At 34.6% G+C, this 21,975-nt stretch overlaps 1 protein-coding gene across 1 annotated transcript; it reads left to right on the plus strand.

Annotated features, from left to right (window-relative positions):
- Positions 1 to 1,597: 1,597 nt before the first annotated feature.
- Positions 1,598 to 19,422, plus strand: LOC120086000 (AP-5 complex subunit zeta-1). The gene is made up of 16 exons (XM_039042372.1): positions 1,598 to 1,823; positions 1,997 to 2,137; positions 3,297 to 3,388; positions 7,110 to 7,206; positions 8,432 to 8,475; positions 8,674 to 8,762; positions 8,867 to 8,958; positions 9,047 to 9,193; positions 15,463 to 15,610; positions 15,723 to 15,799; positions 16,916 to 16,987; positions 17,370 to 17,417; positions 17,510 to 17,637; positions 17,723 to 17,882; positions 18,081 to 18,291; positions 18,566 to 19,422. Exons 1-16 carry the CDS (start codon positions 1,713 to 1,715, stop codon positions 18,610 to 18,612), a joined length of 1,704 nt encoding a protein of 567 aa, XP_038898300.1. The 5' UTR covers positions 1,598 to 1,712; the 3' UTR covers positions 18,613 to 19,422.
- Positions 19,423 to 21,975: the final 2,553 nt, after the last annotated feature.

Consider the following 21,975-nt stretch of genomic DNA (forward strand, 5'->3'; position numbering starts at 1 on the left):
CGTTGAGCTACCAAGGGGACCTTATGGACCTGTAGCTTGAAGCTCCAACAATACGTAAATAACTGACTAAACTCTTTAGTCACGGGATCCACCATCTGTTAACTGTCGGGCACTCCACTAAAGACCGACAGCTGCACTCTTCTCACTACAGATATATTTCTCTGTCCATATAACCAATCAATAGTGCGATAACCCTTCACAAATCGCTCGTAAGTACAGTTGGGCCAATTTACCGTTTTGCCCCTATAGTTACATCTAACTTCTTAAGTATCACTGATTCCTCTAATGAACAATAAGTCATAGTCCTACTATGACTGAGTCCTCTTTTCCAAAGAGAGGGTGTGACCATTATGTTCAAGACCCGGAATCAGCCCTTAAGGGAGCAATTTATCTACTTACCACTGCTTCGGGGAAGAGTGAATTTTTTCTTTGTTGTACCTGAGTTCCCAGCTCCCAACCAGACAAATTCCCAAAAAGGTAGGCTTGTTAAGTTGGCAATCTGGCCACTCTCACCCATACTAATCAAAGGACCGCCTTCATAAGTAGGAGTTCCCAAAACACTCTGGATTAAGGTCATGTCACTTATGGCCATTTTTAGTGAAATGTAAGTCTGAATTATCAACGACGTTTATAAAGAGACAAATCATCTCGTGGTCCGGTCTTATAACAATCTTTGTATAAGACATCCCCGCTCGCATGCCTCCACATGAAGGTCAGGATAGACCATTTGTAGACAGTTACAACACTTGTAACTATCTACAAAGTGGGCCGCATCCGTAGTGTTACCAAGATAAGGTATCCCCTTTATCCTTATACTATAGACCATTAGGTTATTACTTAAGGCATAATCCACTTGTATGTCTCACATACATGCTTAAGTTACATGAAATAACCACGGATCTTAGTTTATTGGATATGAGTAAATGCAAATAAAATAACATTTATTTTATTAATACAATGCGTACAAACTGTTTACAAACTACGAGACTCCGGGAGAATTATGACACTAATTAAAGAAGAAGGCAGAAGTCACCACACTCAAAGCAGAAGACGCCGAAGTCATCGTCGATTACGTGCGCGCCAAGTTAAATGTAAAAAGATTATTTTAGGAATTTCAAAGAAGGAATGGTGCTTGCTAGTGACTTTTTTTTGCTATACATGTAAATAGTTTGAGTTTTTTTTTTCTATTTATAAGAATTTTTCTTTATATTAAATAATTAATTAAAATTAATAATAATAATTAATTGATATTAGTTTATTAATTAATTAGGCTCATCCCCAAATATAAAAATCCCATAAGTATGAAGGGTATTTAAAAACCATGAGTTTTAAATTTCAATGAATAATAATATTCTAGATTTTAAAAAGTGAAATTCTCTAAAACAATCCTCTAAAACACACACGTATATTAAATGTCTATTTGAAATTCCATGACAATATCTAAGAAACAAACAAACCATTAGAAAGTCAATTCAAAGAGTCTTATGATAAGATTTTATTTATTAAATTTTTTGGCTTAAGTTTTAAATTTAGATTTTGGTTCACTTTTATGGCTTTCAAAATGTTTATTTTGAGTTTTATATTTTATATTTTTTGTTTATTTGTAGGACTTTCAATTGCCTTTCTAGTCTTCACATTTTGAAAAAGACTGCTCCCCGACCCAAGCAGCATCACCCTCTCTTCTAATTTCTCTCCGAATTTGATTCAGAAAAATGGTGGATCGAGATCGGGATTGGGATTTTCATCTCAGAACCTTATCCAACAGTGCTAGAGACTCGAATGTTGCCAACGATCCCGCTTCCGATCCTAATATCCTTCAATCAGTGAGTTCTGTTATTGTTTTTCGTTTCGTGTTTCTCAGAAATTTATGGAGGATATAGTTTGAGTACTCTACTTTCTTAATATGCTCATTTACTGTCTGCTGTTCTTGATCAATGCGAGCTAAATTTTATTGGGTTTCCGCAAAATTATGAGAATTGTATGCAAATTTCTTCAGGTTAAAAGGCTATATGAATTGTGCAAAGCTGAGAATTCTGAGGATTTGGTGGCTCGGGTTTATCCTCAGTTTAACAAGATTTTTCAGCGTTCAGTGTCGTCCCTGTCTCAATCTGGAACTTCCAATGGCCTCCTCTTACTGGTGTGCTTTCTTGTCTATTAAATTTACGTTTCATAGGTCTTAATACTATAGGATGGTTGTTCTTTTCTTTTTTTCTTTTGGGCAAATTTTCCATCTATTAGAACTGCAGACAAGGAATGCTTCGTGGGCATTGTTGAGAGGAGTAAAAAATGAGCATTAGTCTCATTTCATCTTATTAATGAAGAGGCTCATTTTCATTTTTAAGAAAAAAGGAGGATTCAAATGACTACTTTTTCGATAGGCTTCACCTTCACTATTTTAGTACTGTTTAGTCAAATTAAGATAAATTCATATCTTGGATGGAAATTTTCATCTTGGATTTTATGCTTTTCAAGTGTGAGATTGCGTAATCTGCAGGCCCTAATATGGCTTTATCAATTTATAGTTATTTTGTGGATGATTTATTGGTGACCAGTGTTCCGATAGTCTGAAGATCTCATTTTCAGTTGGAGCATTTCTTCCTTACCAGAAGTGAAATTTCAGCCTTTAACGTTCTTTGTTTCGTATCACATCCCCTCACCGCACTAAGTTCGAGGGCATGTTATTATTCAAGAAGGAAATTGATGTAGCTGGTTTAGGTTGATAGTCTTTTTTATTATTATAATTTTATGTGAATCCTTTATATTGGTTGTTTTGTAAGTAATTTGTTTACTTAGTGGATTAACTTCCTCTATAAATGAAGGAAGAATCAATTATATTGTCACTACTACGTTTGAGCAGAATTAGTTTTGTTGAGTATTTGACTATTTTTGGAGTTTCATCTCTTAGATGCTAGGTTGCATTAATTATAAACCAAAAAGGATAATCTCCATTTACTTGTCCAATTGTCTTCTTTATGACTTCTTTGACCATAGGTTTTTTGGCCCCACTTTTTTTCTTTGTATAAAGCATTAGGTGAATTTGAGGAGTTTTGAGTTCAGTTTTATTTTATTGTTAATTTACTAGACTGGAGGATACCTTTTCCTTGGGTTCTTTGCTGTACGTTCTTTTTAGTGGATATATGCTATTACAGTGTAGGGTCATTAAGGTATCCTCTACATTTGATTTCTCGATTCTTGAAGATTATTAATGTCAAAAATCCTTTACATCATATCTTCTAACAATCAGATGCTAAGATGTTGTTATAAGTTATCTTTTAATATTTTTGCACTTGTTTCAGGCCATTCTTCAATTTTTCATTGATTTTGGTGAAGTAGTCTTACATGATGCTGATCCCAGTTTGAAGACATTTTTCCGTTCATGTCTGAGCCGGTAAGCATAGGCTTCATATAATTATGTCCTTAACTACTCGGTGTTATTTATGTTCATCAAAATATTGATTATAAAAATCCATATCTCTGCTCCATTAATATTTTTTATGACAAGCTTTTCTTTGAATTTTCAATAAAAAAGTTAAAGGTTTTGAATTACTTGCGACAGTTGACTTATGTGGTTTATGAACAGAATAAATGCAAAATGGTTATATTCATTATGTAGGGGAATCAGTACTACAGAATTGTATGGAAGTTGTTTCTTTAAATTGTTTAAATATTTGAATATCTTGCTTGGTTCTCAATCATTTAGGGGATAATTACATTTTATGTTTCCATGTTCTTTGAAAAGGGTTCTATTTGGATTCTGGATATCATGAATTTTGTTTAATGATCCTGGATATCATTGATAAATTTGGCTGGAAAAGGTTCCTCAACCTATAATCTGAGGTCCCTGAAACCAATAAGGAGGAACAAGAATCATGCATACCAATGTTATGCCCAAGGAAACTGTTTCCCCAATTTTGTATGTATGATAAAATCACGTTGGCTAAAGTGTGTGCCCTATCTTTGGAGACACAGAAGTTTCTCCCTTTTCACAATTTGTTAGCAATTTCGAGAATAGGCCCCCATAACTCTCCGGGCCTTGGATTACCTCGTAGAGGAAGGCTTAAGATGGTAGTTTATAGACATTTGAGTGCTTAGCATATGATTAACTTACCCTGCTTCTAAAAATAAAGGAACTGGTTAGGAGCCTAGGACAACACATGCACAAGCATACAGACAATTAACTACCAAACTAACTAAATCAGTAATTGGGATCCTGCCTTGTATAGCTCTTTCAGATTACTTTTCACTTGTAAGTTTATCTCTGTACAACTTACTCTTTCTTTGTGGCTTGCTTTCTGTTGAATCTTTGTGTTCTTAAACTGATCCAGTTTTTATCTTCTCAAGTAATTGCATCCTCTTTGAACTTCTGTATCTCTTGATGAATGTTTTCACTTTATGCAAATGAGAAAAAAAAAAAGGGATAAATACCATTAGTCTTTAGGAATAGGTGCATTTGGTCCCTAGGGTTTCAAATTGGCCATTTTAGTTCCCGAGTTTTAATAAATAGGTTTAAAAAGCTCCCAGCTATAGTGATAAGGTATTTTTAAATTATATTTAATATTGTATGACTGATGAGCCTAAAGGAGATAAAAGGAGAATTCTCTCCAAGAATCAAGGTTGTGGATCTTTTATTATAATGAATAATGTGTTTGATACTAGAGGAGAAAGTTTCTATTTATAGAGTTTTATTACTAGTAAGGGTAAAAAGGGAATTAACTTAGAAATTACCTAATTACCCAATTAATCCCTATTTTTCTTACATCATTCTACCCCTCCAAAAAGAAAACTCGTCCTTGAGTTTTAAAAAGAAAAAATTTATGAAGCAAACAACGAAATGAAATAAACTTGTTCAATGGAGTGTGACCAAACCAACCGAACATTTGAACAAAAATATTATGATCAAAGGGATAAATTCAAGAAAAAAAATCCAATACACCACCAAAAGATGAACTTCTCCATCGGCCATAAACCCACAAAAGATTTTTCCTTCAAGCTCATTCAAAACCGTATTCAAAGGACCGATCATAAAAAACCACCTTCCAAAGAGAATCGTTCAAGAATCATGTCTTCTTTATCATTCGCTTCAAGTTCTTCGACAGTTTAGTGATCCATTTCCACCGCAATCAATGTGTCATTGTTCTTGTTTGATTCTTGCTCGGTGTTCGATACTTCTCTTCCATCTTCGTTGTTGGATTTTTGTTCTTCACTTACGACAATTTCCAAATCAACATCTTCAAATTCTTGTTTTTCTTCAATTTTTTCTTCAAGATTTTCTATTTGAAAATTTTCCAACGGTGATTACTTTGTTTTTTCATTGGTATGTGAAACCAATCCGTTCTTGAACTCTTGCAAATGAATTGATAGTTGATCAATATATTGAGTCATTCCTTATGAATGTTAGATTTCTTTTGTTGTTTTCTTTATTTCCTCCAATGCTACGGAATCAAAGTAGTCATTTTGTTGGATTCTTGGATATGCCTCAATCTCGTAGTGGATATAGGTCTCTCCATTGATTTTCTTGACTCAACCTTTCTCGACCGTGTTTCATAACCAAAAGAACAATTTTGAGTCTTGAACGTTCTTCTTGGGCTGTAAAGATCCATACTTGATTCTTTAATTCATCTAACTCCTAATCTTTACGTTGAATTCTTGAAAAATGGGTTTGATTGGATCGTTAGGCCCTTTTTCGATATTGTCGCCTTCTTATTCCGACTCAAACTGCCTTGGAAACATCATCAGATTCACTAGAATCACTAGAATCAAATTTCTAATGTTGATAATGATAGGTTCTTTGAGAAAATCGAGCATGGACAAAATTAGTATGTTGGAATTCTTCTTCTGAATCACTTGAATCAGAATTCCAGCATTGTTTTTGGAAGTAAATTTGATTTTCTTGCCTATACCAACTGCTAATTTTTTCTTGGATGTCCTCTTTAATCGATAATTATACATTCTTGCAAAATCTTGATAAATCTTCAGTTTCTTCTTTCTTTCTTGGAATTTCAAGGGTTCCCCCTAATTAGATGTGTGTCGTTTGGCAACGAGTACAACTCACGAAGCTCCCTCTTGCAATCGGCATCGCCAAGAGTTTCCTAGTCTTCCATCGGCAACAGTCAATGTTGGCTCAAACGGATGTTCTGGTACCAAATTGATGTAGCCTAAAGGAGATAAAAGGAGAATTCTCTCCAAGAATCAAGATCGTGGATCTTTTATTAGAATGAATAATGTGTTTGATACAAGAGTGGAAAGTTCCTATTCATAGAGTTTTATTACTAGTGGGGGTAAAAAGGGAAATAACCTAGAAATTACCTAATTACCCAATTAAACATATTCTTCTTACATCATTGACATTTTTTAAATCTAAAAATTTAGAAAAATTCCTCACAAACTCTCCTCTCTCTTCCCCTTAATTCCTCTCCTCCGGCCGCTCCCACCGCTCCCTCCTTTCCTTCATTTTCATCATTTTCTCCTTCTCAACTTTCCACTTCTCTTTTCACTTTCCAGCAACTATCTATGATTTACTTTTTCTTAACAACAAAAGACGATTTAATATTTTCTTCTAAAATATAGTTTAATTCAAAGAGAGGCAGAGGAGAGGATAGAGAAAAATATTCTGTAATTTTTTATTTAAAAAAATGTCATATTAATATTAAATATAATTAAAATTACCTAATTACGGTAGCTGGGGACCTTTTAAACCTATCTATTAGAACTCGGGGACTAAAATAGCTAATTTAAAGTCCTAGGGATCGATTGCACCTATTTTCTAAAAACTCAGGGACAAAAAAAATATTTATCCCAAAAACAAAAATCAAGTTCCAAGATGCTAAGGTATAGTGCCATTGCACAACTGTCTTCTCATAGACCCTCCATTTTCGATTTTACAATATATTGTATACTGACCATCATGCACCCTTTGATCTTACTCTAATATGATCACATTGAGCTTTCAGATCCAATTGTTGCGAAGCAGTTCTAGAATTTCTGAATGAAAATCAGAATAATTTCCTACTTGTAGAATTTTTTGGTGGAAAGACCCTCAATTTCAATTCTACAATACATTGATATGCAGACTATAATGCGCGTTTGATCTTATTCTAATATGGTTACAGTGAGTTTGCAGATCCAGTTGTTGCAGAAGCAGTTTTAGAATTTCTGAATGCAAATCGGAATAAATTTCTTACTTCTTTTCCTACACTGCTGCCACAGGTATGAGTCGTTAACTTCTTTCTAATTTTTCACTCATAATAAGAATAAATTTCTATTTTGTCTAACTGGTAACACCCAATTTTATGGACAATTTTCTTCAGTCTGTTTTTGAAGAACAAAAATGCATTATACTTTTCAAACATACAGGGGAAACAAATTTTACCTCATATCATTGTTACCTTTCCTCGACTTGTTTCTGAATTTTTCTAATTATATGCTACATATAAATCCAAAGTAAATGAGACATGTCCATATAACGTGCTGGATAAGTGGCACTTCCCTTCGAGCATTTTATGGATACAGTTCTTAAGTTTTTAAGTGCGTGCATATTTTTATTTTATATTTTCTGATGGTAATTGTTTTACTTGGTCTTAATGATTAACCCCAATAATTAATAATGATTTTAAGCTATCTATTTTAGTCTGCTTTATTAATGTTAGTCTAAAATTAATAATTATTTCTTCTAAAGTATTATTTTCTTAAAGTTTGGTAATCAAATTTATGAAATATTTTATTGGAAAACCTCTATTTATAGATTATTAGCATTCCAACTGTGACCTATATTTATCTACTATAATTAGTTCTTGGGAGGAGAGGAACAACTGCCTCTTCTACGAAAAGAGAGGATCTTTTGACAGTTCTTTTAACGTATTATCTACCTTCTTATGTCTTAGTGCAAATGTACATCTTTCTTTAGTTCTTTTAACCGTACATCTCTTTCGACCAATTGGAGTAATCTCTTGTAACTCTACTAGCTTAAGCTATTGTCCTTATTTTGTAAATTTCATACATCAAAAAAATTTGTTTCTTATCAAAGAAAAAAAAGCATATACTTAAAAATCTGGTATTAATATTAGTTTAGATATTTGCAAAAAGCATGGCAGGTATGATTTGGGCAAAATTAAAATATTTCTCTATTTTCTTCCCAGATAAAATCTTCATTTTACATATGAGCTGATTGCCTGAGCTAGACATTTTGTTCTCCCCTTTGATGGCTACCAAATCGACAAATGTTGCCCTTGTTAAATGAATCTCAAATGAACCCAAAAGCTTAGCGAATGGGTTGGAGTAAATTTAATTATATCAACACTTTAACACAAGTTTTTACCCACTATTGTCAACATGTGCTCACCACAGCGGGGGTTTCTTTGGCCATTCACTGATTAGAATTTGATGTGAGACTAGGAGAAAGATGTACCACTAATTCAGATCGATATATTTGCAGTTCTTTCCATTGCTGCTAAAGCTGATTGCGTGGAATGGAGAAAAGTGAGTTGTTATACACGATTGTTTTTGTTTGAGTTCTATTTTCTCAAATGTTATTTTTATTATTTTTACCGGATGAACAAGTTTTAGAAATCCAAAGTTAGTTCAGGGTCAGAACTTTTTGGAGATTTTTTCTTGGCAATTGTTTAACTTGATGTAATTTGTGGACGACAGCTAATTGGTGCAGTTGCTTGCTTGCAGATTAGAGAGACCATTTTTGAAAATCTTTCCAGCATTGATTTCTCCTGGGTCTTTTCTTCCGCTGTTTCCATCTCTCATGGATTTCCCTAGTGAGTTTATGTTCCTGGGTCTTTCCTTTGTATTTTTTTTCCATTCATTCATGTGACTGTTATTTGATTCCAACTTTCAACTTCTTGTCGGCAATTGATTACAGTATTGGTAGTCGCATTGGAAAGGGTAGAGCGCTGCTCTGGATCACTAGTTGGAAATAGCATAGCTTCAATCCAGAAGAGTAAAGCTCCCGAGGTTATATCAGAATTCAAATTTCCAAAAAGCCCATGAATAAAGTCTGATACGTAATATGTTATAATCCTCATGTTATATTTTGTTGCAGATGCTACTTGCACTCATGGATGAGGCTTACACTGGTTCAACCATCGGGGATGGAGGAGGAGACTCTGAATCTGAGGATAGCAGCACACTAGATGTTGCTGATCCTCTCTTCCTCGAACTTTTAAAGGATGAAAACGATGGTCTCTCGGTACGGGTTCCTTCTCTATGTCTATATTCTACATTTTAGTAACTGGGTTAACTGGAAATATCATAGCACTTACAAAGACTACTATGAGAATACTATAATTTAAATAAGCTCCACAAATATGAATCTACTAAACTATCTACTATGCTGTTTTTTCATTTTGTATGGCTATGGAAAGAATCTACATATGGCTGTGTTCTGCAGATTGTCATGCACAAACACTAGCATTATATTCATAGCCCGTAATTGCTTGTTTTATTTGTGCCTTGACCAGCATATTATATGGAAATATTCCTTATGCGGCTAATTAAATAAGAAAACAATGATGGGGAAACAAAGCCCGAGACTTGAATTTTAAAGATTGAAACCGTAAGAAATAAGAACAAATAGAGGCTGAGAAGGAATTTGGACCCTCAATGGAGAAGGATGAATACACTTTTCATTGAAGAAATGAAAAGACTAATGCTCAAATTACAATGAAATATAATAAGCTAGAAGATGAGAGGATCAGCAGGCGCATCCGGATATCTCAACTATGTTGACGCACCTATAGCGCCTACATCACATCCCAATAAAAAAAAGCTACTAATAGAAGGAAATAGAAGATGACACAATGTCTTAACGGTACAGGAATAAGAACAAAACTAGTCCAAGACATCATTAAATCAATATAAATTGATTAAGAGAAGATAAATGCATTCCAGTTTAAGCTAATATCTTGAATTGAGTAGTCAGTAAATAATTTTGATAGATAACACCGAGAGGAAGTTTTGATTCGCAATCTCAAAATGCTCCATCCAAGGAAGGGCCGTGTTTTGAAAAATTCTTTGATTCCTTTCCAACCAAATTTCTGATAGAACCACTTTGACTCCATTAACCCAAAGAAGATGAGGAACAACTTTTAATCGAGGCCTGACTAAAATCTGCATAACATTCTTCTTGAAGGAGTTACACCAAACTCACTGCAAATTAAAATGTAAGAATAACTTCCTCCAAAAATTATTTGAAAAACTGCACTCAAAGAAAAGGTGCTGGCAGTCCTCTCCATTGTCCATGCACAAAGGGTAAATTGAAGGTAATAATGAGTGACCAGAAGCTTTATTTGCAGGCACTTAGACCAATTAAGAGCTCCAAATAACATCACCCAGATTGAAATATTGACTCTTCTAGGACAACATGATTTTCACAAGGCTTTATAGAACCTTGCATTCATGGGAGACGAGGTAGCCAGATGCTTGGATAGAGATTTAACTGAAAACTGACCAGTAGATTCCAAACTCCAAATTCTTTTGTCTTCACAATCAACTACTTTTTGGCCCTCTAAAATTGCCAATAAGTTCTGAAATTCCTGCATCTCATCATCCTTCAGTAACCTTAGAAAATTAATGGACCAAGAACGAGTAGTCAAATCCCAATAATCAGAAACAACTCCATTAGGGATTGATGCAATACGAGCTAGGCTTGGAAACAAAGAACTTAATGAGGATGAGTGCAACCAAGTGTCATTCCAGAAAGAGATTCTTGTTCCACAGCCCAATTCGAAAGAAGCAAACTTTTCAACTTGCAACCTAGCTTGAGAAGTCTATTGAAAAAAGGTCTTGAGATTGGAAATCTCAGGTTTCACAAGGCCTTACTAGCTAAGTGGTTGTGGTGCTTCTGATCTAAGCCCAACTCTCTATGGCATAAGATTATTGTAAGCAATTACGGCCTCCATCCTTTTGAGTGGTTGTCATAGGGGTCTAAAGGTCCTTGCTGAAATTTATGGAAGGATATATGAAAAGTGCTCCTGCCTTTTGTGGGTTTAATTTAGTGTATCGTGGGGGAGGGGAGGGAATACTTATTTTTGGGAGAATCACTGGGTGGGCGAGAGGCCTTTTTGTATCTTATATCTTAGACTCTATGATGCATTTCTATTGATGCGTTGAAAATGATCCTGTGCTATGCTTTCTCAAACTTATAAATGCATTGTTTTATCTAATTAAACCCAAGTGCAAGTTTAACTAGTCCTGGTAAGTCCAGGGTCGAACTCAGGGATTGCTTTCTAATGATACGACGAAATATTTGTTTTGATCTTAACACGATTTGTTACCAAATATGTGGTGGATTGGTTTATCTATCTATCGCTAATACTAAAATAAATGAATGAGATGCGATGATTATCACAACTTAGAATGAAGCAGCTCGCAGAGAGAAATGTAAGATTTCAATGAATGAAGTAGGGCTGAGAAAAATATCCATTAACACTTAAGCAATGCATAAGCCATGTGTTCAAGCAATTTACTCATAATCATAAGCTACACTTCTCAGTGTGTTTAGACACAATATCCTATTTCTAGGATGCATGCGATGAGTGTTTCGTGCAAAAGATGTATGTTTATTTCTAAAAATATTTCTTTTCTTGTTTAATGAAATCTAAAATCCCTTGTTTTTTCAAACAGTGATTAGTTCTATTTAAGAGCAATCTTTCAATTTGATCAAAATAGTTTATGAAGCACGCATTAAACAAGTTGAATGCAAGTTTATGCTTTACTTAGTACATGTTAGTTTCATTTTCCTCAACTCATTATGAAATTAGTTACTCATGCTTGATGGTAAGAAGATGGATAGATAAGAAAATATGATGACATTCATATTGATAACGGAAGTTTTTCAACTTTACACAAGGATACAAATATTAATGAAAGTGAGATAAGGATAGAGAATCAAGCCGTAGGTTGTAATCTCTTGCGCCCTCCGGCTCCTTGTGTGTCTGCTTCATGGTGGTTGTGAGGGAGGTGATGTCTTTCTTTCTCCTCTACGGATAGAAATCTTGAGCTATCACCCAAGATTTCTCAAAAGGAAAGCTTGGAATAAAGTGTCTATGGATGAAAAATAGAGATTTTGTAGAGTTTGGCCAATTTCTCGGTTAAGTCTCTTATTTTTTTTAGATAGAAATCTTGTGGGCTATTTATAGGCGTCAATAAGAAGTCTTCTGTGTCTCTCACTAATGATTAAGTTGACACCATGCATTAAATTCCATGCCCTGTCGCGCCGCTTGCCTTGCATCAGAAGTTCATTGGCTCTATCGCGAACCTTTCCCGTCAGCTACCAACTTGATCTTTTTGATTTGACCTCCACCGCCCATGCGTCAGTTGCATTTAATATCATGTCTCCTCTTATTGCGTAGAACTATGCGATTCCAAGTTGGGCGTCAAGATTTTTCTATGTGTTCACGCGGCTGCAACTTGCTTCATCGCTTTGTTTTAAGTAGATTTCTGCATTCAAAAAGCGCAATTTTTATAACTTTCAAGAATTATGAATTTTGCATGCTTGTGATCGCATAATGTAATTAATTGCATGATTTCCTTGTCAAGCTACATTTTCTATGATTTTTCTTAATTGTTTTAGATAAAAGAGGTAAAATATTAACTTGTATTTCTATAAATTATCACACCCCCAAATTTAAAACAATGCTTGTCCTCAACCATATATTTAAAGTCCTAATATGTCTCAACTTGCTTTGACGCGTTAGTTAGACCTCTCAAAATACCTCCTATTCGAGATTCATTAGACCAATATTTTTCCTTTACTTTATTCTTCTACCTATGGAAATATTTCCAGCCCTTAGATGCGGCAAGCTTATTTCTCAAAAATCCCTTGCTCATTTCCAAAGCTATCTTATATGTCTTTTTTCAGAAATGGGCTTTTTTGGTTCAAAATTTAATAAAAAAAGTTTCTCCTTGATGTGTTTATTTTAATTAGGTTATGCGCTGATCCAGGCATCTCACTTTTGTTTTGGCTTGCCCTTACGGGTGTCATGCGAACATCCAACTACGAGCAAGGCACCCTTTTCAGACTTAACTCATGCCTTAGCAAATTTTTCTTTTAACACAGGTAGTGGAGTTGCGATCAATTATTTTCTGCGTTGATCATAATTTCAACCTTCGTTTTGGCTTGCCCCCATGAGTGTCATACGGACATCCAACTACGAGCGAGTTTCAATCTCAATGCTCTCTCTCTTTTTTTTTTGGATAAAAATATGATGAGACAAGGAGATTTCAAAAACAAAACAAATTTGAACGCATTAAGCTCAAACCTCTCCCACTCTCAAATTTAGAGAGCAGTAAGGTCCTCACTGCTGAAAATCGAATAATATGGCTTCAGAAAGTTGTCGTAAAAGAGGTTTGAGATAAAATTTTCATGCATACTAATTTCAAAAAATGTTTCCAAGGCAAAGTCCTAAAGCTAAGTACTAAAAACTAGTCATAACTAATCATCGCATTGGTTAGCATGAGCGTCATCATTGAGGTCATTTATAAAATGCAACAAAGCAAGGAAGAATATTAAGAAATCAGTAAAGATATGCGGGGGGACAAACGTAAAGAAAAGGCAAAGAAAATTGAGAATTTGGCACGAAATTCAATGCAATTGATTATCTAATGCGATCAAAGCATACAAAACATTAAAAAATTCACAAAACACCCCCAAATTTAATTTTCACCCACATCGTTGTCGTTTGGCTCCGGAGGGGGTATGTTTTCATCCTCTAGAAATTGCAAAGGGTTTTGGAGACGCAAGGGACCAGCTGGTCCAACTATGAGGCAAGCAAGAACGTCTTGAAAGAATTGCATCATAAAGTGGAATTTTTCGTGCGGCCTCTACATTTGTTGGCAAATGAAAGTCCTTGTGGTGATATGCTGGCATTGAATGGTTTGAACTTGGCACTGGAAAAATCCTCGTAGCTCATTTTTTTGATTAATGAGCTCTTGTTGTTGTTTTAAGTTGTTGAGTTGACTTATGTTATCTTGCTATTGTTGCGACAACTCGTCAAAGCCTCCCAAGATTGGTTCTTGGAGGTCATTGTAGAGGAATCTGCATCGTTCTTTGTAATCTTGATCAGCTTCAACGTCCTTAGATGTGTTAGGACTATGGTGTTGATTGTTATCACCAATTTGACGCCTGCCAACCTCACCAATAGTAGATCCGCCGCGTACTTCATGAGTAGGAGTAGGAAGACTTAGGTCATTAGCGGTGGGCTTGGTCGCTTGGACACCTTGGACCTTGGGCTCCTTTGGAACCGGAGCCTTGCTTTTCTCATTGGGAGAGGTGGAGGCGTTGGCTCCCTAGGTGTAGTTGGCAAAGGCGGGAGAGAAGATTCGTCAAGAGAAGAAGGGCGTATATTCAAATCGATGCCTAGCCACACATTCGCTATATTCAGATTGACGCCTAGCCACACATTTGCTATATTCAGATTGACGCCTAGCCACACATTTGCTATAACCACCAAGAGGGAAACCCCCATACAAAAAGGGTAAAATATAGCCCCCTTTTAATACATGTATAATTTAAAATTTCCTTTCATCCCATAATATTATCATTCCACCAAATTTGTGAAAAGCATCCACAAATGACCACCCAATGTCTCTAGAGCTCCACGATGATTTGATGAAAACCAGGTCAAAATCTTCTCTTTTTGTTTCTTGTAGGAGAAATATATCTGGATTCTGACTTTTGAAGAACTTTTTCAAGGTCGTCCTCTTTGAAATGTCAGCTAACCCTCTTGTATTCCAAGACATGATCTTCATTGATGGAGGCTTATCCTAGCTGAATTCCACAGATTTCGACAATTGAGTTTATGTTAGATGGAATTTGAGATGGAGACAAAGGAGAAAAACTTACATGTTTTGCTATCAATGCCGATTTCTCTACAGAGCTTTGAAACATATCAATTAATGCTTCATCAAACTGATTTTCTAAACCTTGAGTTTTTGGAACGGTTGATTGAGGCTCAAACTCTTCTTCACTACTAACACTTGCTGTTGAGTCATCATCTGAATCACTATGATTTGGTGGGCTTTTTGGAGGATTGTTGCAAGGGGTACATCTTCTGAATTGAACTGTAGAATTTGAAAATTTTAAAATTGATAGAGTAAATTCCAAAGGGTACTTCACCAATTTTGAAGTGACCAAATTAGTAGAGGCAATTCTAGGAACATGAGCTTTAACACATCTGACTTCTACTGCATCATAATTAATCTTATTAATCTTGGTAAAATTTGGGGAGGATTTTTGCCTTGAGTTGTGACATGGAAGTGCTGGAGTTAAACTGCCAGAAGCTTTATCTAATACTTCTTCCGAATTAAAAATGAGGTTTGACTTTTTGGCTTCCAGTGTTGCCTTTTCCACCTTTGGCTTCAAAAGTGCTGGATGGGCTTGGGAAACTTTATACCTACGTAATCTTTCTTTTGTTGCTGGGTGGCAGAAGTGTTTTAGTCTACTTAATATTCTTTCAGGAACGACATTGGAATTCTCCTGGGATGACTGCAGTTATTAAGACTGCATTAAATACTGCTCAATCTGATAGGCTGAAAGAATTGCTGAACATGACACCTCGGATTCTTGATGTCTACTTTTCTGTGGCACTGCGAGAGGTTAATAATTGTATGATTCAACTTTTTGAGATTTCCTTTAAATCTTAGAATTTCTTGCTTATTTTAGTTAAATCTTAGATTTTTTTTTTTTTTGACATTTACATTTTACCTTTCTTTTTCAGCATTAATCTGTGCATTGATTCCTCTTCTTATGTCAAGAAACTCAATATTGTTTCCCGACGAAGATTTCTCCTATAAGGTGTGCGTTCTATATGAATAATGTTATGTTCTTGTTGTTAGCTTTGATACATATTGTTTTTACACTGACTTCAATAGCTTGTAATTTTCTGCTGATTGAGTAAGAGTTCTACCATTTTCACCTCAAAGGCTAGACAACCTGTGGATATTATATAAGTATCAATTTACGATTTACCATCATAACTTTGCCTTTTCACATTGATCACGTTTCAACACTGTTTTCATATTATGGTTTAGTGATGAGTTTGTTTGTTCTTCATTTTCTTTTTGAATATCGTAGGGTTTCTTCTCCTCCTTTACTTCAAATATGAGGGACTTTTCAGATTGGTCATGTTTTGACACCTTTTTCATTTGTTGGTCTATTGACGAGTTTGTTCTTCATTTTCCTTTTGAATATTGTAGGGTTTTCCCCCTCCTTATAGTCAAATATGAGATAGACAAGTTGAATCCGTGAGGTTTTTGTTATTGGGATAAGCAGTTTTCTTTTTCATTATATATATACACATTTTTCATTTTATTATTTGAATTTTGCAGTTTAGTTTAGTTTAGATTTTTTTTTTCCCTTTTTCAAATTTGAAATCTGAAATATGACTAATATGGTATCTGAATAAGTTGAATACACTTTGACGTTTTTGGTTGGTTATGAACAAAATTGATACCAAGCTGCTAATCAGGTTAGCTTGAGAAAACTTGACCAAAATCAAGGAGGCTGAAATTTGACTGGAAGGTTAATATAAGAGGGAAAAGAGAAACAGGGAAGAATGGGAACAGAATTAAAGAAGATAACTTTACAAGCTAAACTCTTGTGGGAAAGGAGATCTTTTAAGAGAGAGGAGGTACTTTTTGGTAAGCTACGATAGTAAAGAGGGAAAGAGAGATTGGAGAGTCACCTATAAGTGCCGGGGTTTCCTCTTATTTTGTTTATCCTTGAAATGTTTCTTAAATTATTTTTTCCCCATGTATGATATATTTTGTATTTCCTTCCCTTAAATCTATATGTATAGATACTGTTACTTTCAAATATTTCTTTCGTTGGCCAGAACATAAATTAACATTTGCAGATCATACTAGACTGTGAGTTGAGAATTTGAACTTTTTCGATTTATTATATTTATAGGTTCGTAAGAGGCTCCTTGAATTTATGCTTGCTGCATTTCAGCGGTCACCTGCCTTCATTGCACTTCTCAAGGTATTCTGTACTTATAATTTATTGGCTTTATGTTTTCATTAATCAATGACAATGTAACTTCTTATAAGCTCTTCTCCTGTTACTTTTGTCTTTTCCAAAGATAATTTGTGAAGCATATCTAAACAATTCTGGTGGTCATCGTTTACTACTTTCATTATTGGGCATTTCTTTTTATAGTTTTTATCACCCTCAGTGATGGTGCGTTTGAATACTGAGATATTATATAGGCTAACCGGTAAGTGGATCTACCCTCTGGAAGGAAGTATGCATAATGCCATTTTATGTTCATACGTGTTGAGGCCTTATTATTGAATACCATTCTTTTAGCTGTATCAAATTTTTGTGTTATATATATAGCTTTTTTCGTTTTGGTATTTTGCAGAAGCCTATAACGGACCGTCTTGGTGAAGCATATGAGAATCCTGCAAAGGTGGTTATTTACATCTTGTATAGTCCAATAAAACAAATAAATGCAACAAGTATTTCTGTTTGTTGAATTACTTCCTCGTTTCTTCTTTCTAGACAGAATTGGCATTGCAATTGTGTTGGGCCATTGGAGAACATGGCGGGGGTGGTAGATCTCACAAAGATGCAGCTCGTGAACTTTTTGAGAGCTTAGAGTTGCTTTTGTATGAAAATCTTTTATCTAGGTATGCTTTGTTGGAACTACCTTTACGTTCTTGTCTCAAAACTTTCGACTTTTAATCTGCTGCATTCTTTTGTTTGCTTCCATAGTCGTTTAGGTTTGAGACAAGACTCGGGTGATAATTCCAGTGGTGAAAGCTTCAGAAAGTCATCGCAGTCAAGGCTTCTATGTTTTGTTATTACTGCCATTGCAAAACTTGCAACATACCACCGTGAATTACTTCCGAGAGCACGGGTCTCATTGGGAAAGGTTTAATTCTCAACATAAAGACTTGGGTCGATGGATCTCAAAATCTTATAACTGTGTTGGGACCCGAAAAACAAAAAAATTGTGTTCTTTCATTTCCCCACTTTTTCCTCATTACTAGATGCTCCTAGATGCAGGGGATTTGCAGAGCAGGTAAAATGGATACGTTATTGACTTGGGTGAACTAAATTACATGAACAGGTAGCTCGATCTCGAACCTCAGATTCAAGGGTCTGGACTCGGGCGCACGATTATTTAGGACTACTGAGTGACCCTGGAGTTTCTTTGTCCATTTTGGGGCCTTCGAAACCTGCCAGTGAAGATGCACACAATCCAGGCACTGTTGACTGGAGTCAAGGCGGAACTAAGATGGTTGCACACATTCCATTTTACATTCTTCGCGAACAAGAAGGTCTTGGATCTATAGTTTCCTTTCATCCTCTCTCTCTAGTCTACAATTCCAGGAGTCGCCTTCTCCTTGTGTTTTCTTATGTAACAAATTTGGTACATTGAAATCTCTGAGCTCCAATATATAAAATAAGATGAAAGATAACAAAAGTATGAAGAAGAAAAAAGAGTAACCATCACAGATTCATACTATGTTTACAACATGGCTGCTTGACTGTATATTCTATAAATATCAATGTCATGTAGACTAAGCCATACATATTTACTCTCTTTTGCAGGTCCTTTCCATGATTTCTCATTTTCAGATATTCTTCCAAGGAGATGATCAACCCTGAGGTTGCATAGAGCAATAATTTCTTATTTTTAGATAATCCGTCAACATTCGTGATTAGCACTCACCCAGCTACGGGACAATTCATCGCCGAGCAAGTCACATTGAGGTATTGTGCCTCGTAGGATTAATCAAATTTGATGCTTTCACATGAGACATCCCTACAAGTTTCTCCCTTTTGAATTTCATTCTCCCCATTGATATAGGAAAAGGTGTGAAACCTATTTGTAAATTATTACATAAACAGCTTGAAAGTTGAAAGCCACCTATTTCAGGCAATCTTGCCTGTGACCTTCACAATATAGCCAAAAGTACTTGCAGCCCTAAAATCTGAAAGAACATTTTCATACCAATTACCAAATATTGGCAATGACAGTTATTACAGTTGCCTTATCCAGAATTGTTGAATTTTGAAGGCGTCTTTGATTGAGTCAACAGTTTCAATCATAAATCTATGCATGGAGACTATTGATTGAAAGGGCACTCTTTAAGTTACTGAATGATCAATGATACTGAGAGCAACTGTTAGAATGCTTCCATCAGCTACATCTTCCTCTCCATTCATTCTTGGTTTATCAGGAAGGGACTGCAAAGCCAGAAGGAAAAATAGCCACATAATCCGGGTTTCCTCCACGTAAGACCACTGCCATTGCGTACATATCAATAGGTGTAAAAACTATGTAGGATTCTGATGTGTCGAAGAAATTGATGTAGCCTAGAAGAGATAAAAAAAAAAAAAAAATTCTCTTCAAGAATCCAAAGAAGTCTTTATTATGAATAAAGAAGTTGCCAATTTGAAGACAATATCTCTTTTTATAGAGAATTGGGAAGCAAATTTTAATTAATCAAAGAAATTAATCCTAATCCTAATAGACCAAGAAAACTAATCCTAATTCTAATCAACCATGGAAACTAATTCCAATCCTAATCAATTAAAGATTTGATCATAATACCCTAATTTACCTTCATTCTACTACATCGTTCTATCTGATGTAGCTAGGAGAGTTCTCTCCAAGAATCCAAAGAAGACATTATTATGCATAAAAAAAGTTGCCAATACAAGAAGAGAATATCTTTATTTATAGAGACGTGGAAAGCAAACTAATCCTAATTCTAATTAGTTAAAAAAACTAATTCTAATCCTAATAAACCAAGGAAACTAATCTTAATTCTAATCAATCATGGAAACTAATCCCAATCCTAATCAATCAAGGATTTGACCATAATGCTCTAATTTGTCCTATTCTATTACATCATTCTATTTGATGTAGCCTAAAGGAGATAAAAGGAGAGTTCTCTCTAAGAATTCAAGTCTTTATTATCAATAAAAAAGTTACCGATACAAGAAGATAATATCTCTATTTATAGAGAATTGAAAAGCAAACTAATTCTAATCTTAATTAATCAAAGAAACTATTTATAATCCTAATAAACCAAGGAAACTATTCCTATTCCTAATCAGTCATGGAAACTAATCCCAATCCTAATCAGTTAAGGATTGTCAATAATACCCTAATTTACCCTAATCATACTACATTACTATCCCTCCCAAAAAAACTCATCCTCGATTTTTAAAAAGAAATGAAGATTACAAAAAATAAAGTTAAAAAAAAAAAAAAAAGCATCCTTGACATCAAAATAAAGCACATCGAAAGAAAGTACCATCTCATCAAGGAGATAGTACACCAAGGAGACGTGATAGTCACGAAGATAGAATCAGAAGATAACTTTGTTGATCCATTTACAAAGACCCTCCCGGCTAAAGTGTTCGATGCCACTTGGTCCGACTAGGACTACGAGTCTCATAATCTAAAGTAAGTGGGAGGGTCAAGGGTATATGGATTCCCTAGTTTGTTGTATTTTCAATCAAATTTTTCTCAACATTGTAAACATTATATTTATATATATTTGTAACTCACTGGAGTGTTAGTCCAAGTGGGGGATTGTTGGGAATGTCTTAAAACTCGCCGTTCATAAATATTGATAACATATTCTATTTATCAATAAAAGTATTAGTGAGTATTTTATTCAATAAATTGTTATTGATATTGCATTCTGTTATAAAAATCCAATAAAAGAATCCATGACTATAATATGAATACTTTAACTTTATGTGGTGACATAAAAGTGGATCAAGTTTTAGTATATAGCCAAAATGGTCTATAAATAAATGGATGAGATTGGGTATCTCATCCTAATTACACTATTGGACGCGGCCCATTTTGTATACTGATACAAATGATGTGATCCCAAAATCATTCATGTGGAGACATGTGATTGGGGGCATCCTATGCAATGAGTTTGCATAAGACCGGACCTTGAAATAGTCACTTTTCTTTATAACAACCGTTTACTATTAAAATTGACTATTTCAAATTCAATGACCTAGGGTAACTCGATCTTAATCCTGAGCTAACTATGAACTTTTGTTTATTTAGGATTATCCTTTGTTCTGCATAGGCGAGAATAGTCCAACATCACTGCTCAATAAGCCTCCCATTTTGGGGATAATGCCGGATTGATAGTTGGAGACATAGTTCTGCAAGATAAAATTCACTCCTACCCGACTTGGGGTTAGTAGATAGATTGTTCTCTTAAGCGCTGATTCTTGCTCTTGAAAAATGGGGCTCCGCCCTCTCATGATCGAGAAAGTTATGGTTTATTAGTTGGACTATAAACCAGTTGTTCAATAGAGGATCAGTGGGAGCTTAAGGAGCAAGATGTATTTTTCATGGGTAAAACGGTAATTTTGACCTAATTGTAAAGTCGAACAACTTGTGAAGGATCGACTTACTAAATATGGTTAAAATGGAAAGAAATATATCTACAGTGAGGAGAGTGCAACTATCGAGCTATAGTAGTATGTCTCGGTAGTTAACGAATATTCATTAATTTGGTCTAAAGAGTTTAGCCAATTAATCTCAAATTGTTGGAGCTCATGATTTGTCGATCCATGAGGCCCCTCTACTAGCTTTTAATATTATATCTTGGATTAATGAATTGAGTGAATTTGAAATGTTCAGATTCGAAATTAGGGTTTTGAATTTGAAGTGTTAAAGTTCAATTAGGGTTTTGATTAATTGTATTTGATACATTAAAACATTTGATTTTGATGAAATTAAACAAAATTGGAGAATTTAAAATATTTAAATATTGATTTAAATATTGAATTGCATGAATAGGATTTATGTATAAATTAGGTGTTTGATTAATTTAATATTTGATATTAAATTATTATTTATTTAATTAATTAAATTAGTTAAATTTTTTATTTAAATAAATAAAACATTTTTTCATTTATTAAAATTCAAATTTAGATTTGAATTTACAATATATATACTGTCTCTTATACACATC

The sequence above is a fragment of the Benincasa hispida genome, chromosome 9 (genome assembly GCF_009727055.1).
Source record: "Benincasa hispida cultivar B227 chromosome 9, ASM972705v1, whole genome shotgun sequence".
Lineage (NCBI taxonomy): Eukaryota > Viridiplantae > Streptophyta > Magnoliopsida > Cucurbitales > Cucurbitaceae > Benincasa > Benincasa hispida.

Bases quoted from the DNA above. Each gene is read 5' to 3' on its own strand.
- LOC120086000 (XM_039042372.1), top strand. From the start codon at position 1,713: ATGGTGGATCGAGATCGGGATTGGGATTTTCATCTCAGAACCTTATCC. The intron at 8,476-8,673 runs GTGAGTTGTTAT...GCTTGCTTGCAG, and splicing joins ATTGCGTGGAATGGAGAAAA to ATTAGAGAGACCATTTTTGA. The intron at 17,883-18,080 runs GTTTAATTCTCA...TTACATGAACAG, and splicing joins CACGGGTCTCATTGGGAAAG to GTAGCTCGATCTCGAACCTC.